At 37.7% G+C, this 6,604-nt stretch overlaps 1 protein-coding gene across 1 annotated transcript in view; it reads left to right on the forward strand.

Moving 5' to 3' along the window:
• Nucleotides 1–3,281: 3,281 nt before the first annotated feature.
• The window catches only part of PIBF1 (progesterone immunomodulatory binding factor 1), a gene marked incomplete at its 5' end in the record, with an annotated part of 93,528 nt that continues 90,205 nt past the window's right edge, over nucleotides 3,282–6,604 (forward strand). The window contains 2 exon segments of the mRNA XM_008947112.1: nucleotides 3,282–3,437; nucleotides 5,166–5,274. Coding sequence (XP_008945360.1) covers nucleotides 3,282–3,437; nucleotides 5,166–5,274 — 265 coding nt within the window.

Here is a 6,604-nt window from a genome sequence, read left to right on the forward strand (position 1 = left end):
CCAGTTTTTGTACTTCAGATTTAGATACGTTTTCACTTCAGTGACTGCTATAAGCTGCTATTCATTCCAGATGGAGATGCTCTGTAGAAACCACCTGTACTGGTTGATACTGGATCTCTTGGACATCTCTGTTAACAATTTTTTGAGGCAACGTTTGCCTACTTGTCTCTCACAGGACAAGCTTATTTGTTTTAACCATCTTGTCTGTCTGAGTTGCTACTCTGCAATAGCAAAGGTTAGCAAGAAGCTGAAGAAAAGCCATGCGTTGTTGGTAGGATCATTGCAGTCACGTTCCATGTGGGGAAGTATTGTTTGTCCTTTAAGTTTTTTAAGGTTTGTGGGCTTACTTAAGTTATCCAAGACCTCATTCGTGTTCTTGAAAGAGCTCCATATCTTGATCCTTTTAAAAACCTCCTATTTGCTTCATCGGGACAAAGCTGTTCTTCAAGATGTCCAGGCTATCTCTTGAAGATAAATTAAAAGATAAAGCTGTTCCATTGCAGAGATCTTAAAATCAGTTCAGGGTAAATGGACATTGTTATAAACAAAATTAACTTTATCACGCACAAAGCAAGGCTTATTCTTCCTAAGTACTGGTAGCTTGACTGTATGTCTTTAAGATGTATTGCTACAGAAGTCCAGAAGCTTGTGTATCCGCTCTCTGGACATGCGCATACCATCTAGGTGTGCTTTTTTTTGTATGCTAGCATATAGACTGCTTATAGGCTTGCCTTGTCACATTTCACCCTGTGATTAAAATACAATTTTAATGCTTAAAAGAATAGGTAGTTGAAAAACAGTGGCCTGTGTAGTAGTTAGTATTTCATCAAGAATTATAGTAAATCTCTAAAAAAAAAAAACAAAAAAAAAACAAACCCAAACAAACCAAAGCAAATGTCATTTCTTTGTTTATCTGTTTAACAGTTTCATACTTTAGATATGTCTCTGTAGGACTTTTGAAAAGTAGAATTTAGCTTCCCTTCCTTGGAGTTAGCTTATTGTTACACGACATTAACAACTGATTTGTTAAATTCAAAACCTAGATTAAGGCTTGGGCGTTGGAGTGAACTAATCTTGTAGTTAATTAACTGTTCTGTAAATTGGTGCTTTAGAGCCGTTTATGACAAATTTGTGCAGAGATGAACCAATTTAGTTTTGTACTTTTGGTAGTTGTCTTCTAGCTGCTAAATGTGTAATACCGTAGGAGCTTTTTGTAGAGCATATGCCTGCTCTTTGAAGGGCATATGTATTCCTGCATGGTATTAGCAGCAGAATGGCACAGGTTATCCACAGAGGAATTGTATCCAAACTAAATCTCTCCATTTGCACTTGAAAATTAAGTGTCCTTATCACCACTTCCTATTGCAAGAAGAGTCATGTTTGCACTGTATAACAGGGCACTTGCACCTGTATGTTACATGTTTGAAAGTCCTGCTAAACTGCAGACGACAGCTTTTAAAAACATCTGACAGAGGCTTTACCATTGTAATAATGCCATCTTTATAAATGGTTGCATGTTAATTGGTGTTTGAAGAAAGTGTTCTACAGTCTTAATTTGCCTAATGTATATCCATTAATTAGGGTAAGGATAAAAATAAGTCTTACTATACTAGCATGTTAGGGTGAATAACAGTTGTGTCTTTAGTTGATGTGTTAGTAGTTATATACTATCCAAAATCTCATGAAAACTTTCTCAGTGTTGTGATTTTGTGATTGTGATCTAAAGGGATGTCAGTGAATGTGAAAATGACTAGATTTGTGAAAGATAAGCAAAACAATTCTTATCAACAGAACAGTTACAGCATGTTCAGTGCTTAAGGAGCTTTTGTATTGTGTCTTAGAAGTATTTAGGTGTGTTTTTTTTTCCAGAAGGCGTTCTGTCAGTCGTTCAGTTTATGGTGCCTGTGAGTTTGATCAGAGTGTTCATTTGCGTCTTTCCATTCCTATTCTAGAATATTATCTTTGTGTTCACTTAGGAGTTATCCTCTCTATATATGCTGCTGTTCTAAACTTGTCTTGTCTGTTGAAAACTAGCTAGGCACAATTATTGTCCTCTCTTAAACTACATACAGCATAGCTTTTGATTCCTTTTGTAAAAACAGGCACTCATACAGCGTCTCTCACTGCAAAATGATTTGCGGTGGCTAGATAGTTCAGTGTTCACATCGTAGGGCAGTCATTCGGGTTCCGTGTTCACCTTTGAATAACCCGGTGATGTCCGTTCAGTATAAACAGATGGGGCTATTGTTTATCCAGCATCCATTATTGAGTTTGTCATGTGTCAACCATAGCAGAAAAACCCCAAAACTTAGTAATATTGAGAAACCAAATGTGGAAAAAAAAAAAAAAATCTAGATTCTCATGGGTTATTCTCAAATTTGTAATAAGCAACTCTTTTTGATGTCCATTACTTTTTCCTAGTGTACGTGGATGAGCATTATTTTTTGTTGTTGTTTTTGTGAAGAAATTTCTAAGTGGTACAGCTTTTAGGACAAGCAACTAACATAAGTTTGTGAAAAGGAGTACCTTCTTTGTAGAAAAATCTGAAAAATGGAGTCGAGGTCGGGGATCAAGGTACAAAAGTCTTCTGTTCCTGTGGAGGGTGGGAGGGAAGAATATGATGATTAGGAAATCTATTTATTCTCTAAAGGAATAACTGGTGTTTTAAAAGACAGGTGCTTCCTGTGTGTTCTCTTGCTTTGGTCCCTTTTTGTAGTTCCCATAGTAGTCTCTCAAAGTACATGAGGAAGAAGAAGAGGAAAATGAAAATTAATGCTCATAGACCATTAAATGAGCACTTTTTTTTTCTACTTCCTCCACCAAAGTTACCAGATACAAGTTGGGAGTAACTGGCTAGAATTTTTTGTATAATGACTGAAGTTGCCAAACTTTCTGAATGACCAATCCTCTTGCTTGTCAATTTAAAAAAAAAAAAAAAAAGTCATCACAAAGAAACTTGTCTGAGGGTGTTGTAAAAGTGATGTGACTTTTGTGCTCTTCCTAGAGGTTTGTAGGCCACTGGCTGTGTAGATGAGTTACTGGTCTTGGAAGTCATGCTAATAGACAGATGTGTTAGAAGAAATAGGTACAGTAATCAAATATTTAGAATAAGATAAAAATAAGTTGAGTATCAATATAGCTGGTTACTTTGTGTGCTAGACTTTCAAATACTGAGACAAATGAAAATACTTGAATATTCATAAGAGGTCTTCACAGAACTTAGTCAATGATTGCTTGAAGTAAATATCAGTGTAGCTGTGATCATTTCCCAATGTGATCAGCTCAAAATGTCTTGCCTTCTAGAGCTACGAAGAGGAGAGGAGGAGTCGGTCAGAGCTTGAGGTCAGGTGCCAGCATTTGACACTGGAACTGGCTGATACCAAGCAGATGATTCAGCAAGGTGACTACAGACAGGAGAACTATGATAAAGTAAAATGGTAAGTATCTTATGTGTTATATTTTTTTTCCTAGTTTAAAAGCAATGATCTAACAAAAGGCCCGATGTTCTACTGTGTGGTGCCTACACTGTGAAATAAGAGGGTAGGACCTTGGGAATCAATGTTTACAATTTCAGGTATCCTTGTAAATACAAATTTGAAGGGACTGTTAGAAGAACTCTGTCGGAGAATCTTAGGATTACTTTAGTGGACTGGTTTAACTGCTGGAAGTTCCAGTGTCTCTTCATTTTTTAAAATACAGATTTTATAGTTCTATGCTTTGAGTGCCCATCTTATAAACAAAAATTGAAAATAGTGAAAATAGACTTCTTATAAATACACTCATAGATGTATACTTCACAGTCCAGCTCCCAAATGGCTTTTTCAGTGTGCTTGCAAGTTCCAAGTTGCCTTTGGAACTTTTGTTGGGGAATGGATTCAAAAAAAGGGATTATGAATACAAATCACCCTGTCAGCTCCTTAGTTGTTCGTACTGAATGAACTCTGGCACATTTACTGACAGAAATGACTTTGCCACTAAGTCATTTGAAGGAGAGTCTGTCTTCTGGATAGCTGTTCATGGCTATATATACACTAAACCAAACTTGGAATCTACCTGGAAGCTTGTTGCAAATGGGATGGATTGATGCTATGGTTTGCTTCCCTTGTGCAACTGCATCTTAATAAGTGGATTGTAATAACGTTCATGTGAATGGCTCCAGTGTTTAACAGTGTGCATTTAAAATAGTCTTGAGTTGAAAAAGGCATGAATGAACGTGCCAAAACTATATTTGAGAGAGTAGGTTGTATTCATCTGGGTAGGCAGAGATGAAGGGGAGGGGAGAGCACTGCTGGCATGACTGCATGAGGATATTTAGGAGCGTTGCAGGAGTTAATCACTTCCAGGCTTGTTTCTGCCTTTGAAAATGCTATGTCAAACCTTCTAGTTCTGGTGTACTTATTACAAGTTATCTCAGTTTTAAAGCTATGCTGTGCTTAATATAAAACTGGTTAGCTTTTTTTCCAAACTGCGAGCTCATACTGGCTCATTCATTTTGCTGTTCTGACAGGGTCAGATAGAGTGGAGACATAGAGCTGCTTGTTTGTGCATATGGAAAGCACTCTTATTCAGGACACCGATATAGTTTTTTGTATCATGTGTATTTTAAATGTGAGAGGAGTAGTACAACCCCCTCTGGTATCAAGGGACTGTACACCAGGGAGATTAGCAACTGGAGAACAAGTATACATTGCTTTCTGTTTGATTAGGAAGATGGGAATGAAGTTGCTTTACTTTTTCATCAGACTTCAGTATCAGCAGAAGATTCAAAAGAATGTCACGGGAAATAGCATTAAAAGCTTGCTAAAGCTAAAAGGATGGACCAAGCATACTTACAACTCATTGTGAAGAGGAGAAATGTCTAGCCCAAAGTTACACTGCAGAATAGTAATCAGAGGAGGATGAAATAATTTAGGATGGGAATTCAGGATTGTTTTATTATATTTTAGGTTTACTTTTTAAATGCTTAGAAACGAAGAAAATTCTTTCACATAATAAATTACTGTTGCAGGTGTTAGTAGCTAAGATTGTCACTCATTGCCCTATAAGTGACTAGTTGGAAGAAGTTTGTGTCATGAACTGAAAGAAGGCTGAGAAACTAGAAAAGCAGAGGAATCTTGTTCATTAATCTTCATGCGTCTCATAGTTTCACTTTTTTTTTTTAACAGTGAACGTGATGTATTTGAACATGAATTGTCAGAACTCAGAAGAAAATATGAAATATTAGAGGTCTCACATAAAGCACAAGCTAAAGAAAGAAATGACTTATCAAAAGAGGTAAACATAAAACTCTTCATTCAGTAATTGTCCGTTTCTTCACCTTGAGAATTTGATTCTTTGTCTAATCAAATTTGTCAGGAACATCTGTAGCATCGTGGAATGATTTAGATTAAAATGATCCTCAGGAAACCAACTGGTCCAACCCTCACATGCAGTCCAGACACAGCTTAGGTCAGGTTGCTAAGGGGTTTGCAATTTTTTAATGTCTACAAGAATGGAGATTCTACAGCCTTTCTGGACGTTCTATTCTAGTGTTTGTCTACACTCTGTGAGAAACTTTCCGTAAAATCTAATCAGAGTTGTTGCAGCTTTCTTATGTTGCATCTTGTCCTGGAGCTATGCACTTCTAAGAGTCTGTCTCCTGTACATTCCAGATGGATAGGTGAAGGTAACAATAAGATTTTCACCACCCAGATTTCTCTTCTGAAGGCTGGAAAACCCCAAATTTCTCTCAGCCACTGGTATGTCACATGCTGCAGTCCATGACTATCTTGGTAGCACTCTTCTAGTCTTGCTCCAGTATTTGAGTGTATGTCTTCATGAGGAACTTAGAATGGGACATGGCACACCAAATACAGTCTCACAATTACTGAACACAGGATAAAAAATTTCTTCAGCCTATTTTCTGCACTGCTGCTAATATAGCCTCAATGGCCCTTGGCCTTCTTTGCTGTCAGGGCATGCTTCTGGTTCATGGATAATTTGTTCAACTGCTATTTGCCCATCTGATCCATACTTTGCCAGTTGTCCCACTGAGATGTTAAGGGAGGTGGTTTAACCATGCAAAAGTCCAAGTAAATGACAGGGACAGCGGTTCCCCCATCCACAGAACCAACAATCTTGTCAGGTTTGCTATGCACAGTTAGGCTTTGGTAGAGCCATACTGGTTGTTTCCAGTCACCTTTTCCTCCATATACATGGATATGCCTTCCAGGATTTGCTTCATAATCTTTGCAGGGACTGAAATTAGATTTACCAACCCATAGTTCACTGCATCCTCCTCCTTGATGGAGGATTCTGGTCATCAGAACCCTTGCTCTCTTACTTCTTCCTGTTTGCTGCCTGTCTATCAAATAGCTGGCCAACCTCACAGCAACATTACATAAAGACATATTCGGGGATTTCATTTCTGAAAAATTACTGATTTGACATTCCTTGAACTTGGTGTGTGATGTCCTCAGGAGCTTAAATGGCAAAATCATTTCAGGTGGTAAAACTCTGCTTTTTAATTTTTCACTATTATGAGTGAGGAGTTGGACCACTCCTGTGCCCTTAAGCCCCGTGGCTGTTCTCTAACAATGTTCACTTTGAATAGATGGAGGCTAAT

Source organism: Merops nubicus, unplaced genomic scaffold (assembly GCF_000691845.1).
Source record: "Merops nubicus isolate BGI_N331 unplaced genomic scaffold, ASM69184v1 scaffold1049, whole genome shotgun sequence".
NCBI lineage: Eukaryota > Metazoa > Chordata > Aves > Coraciiformes > Meropidae > Merops > Merops nubicus.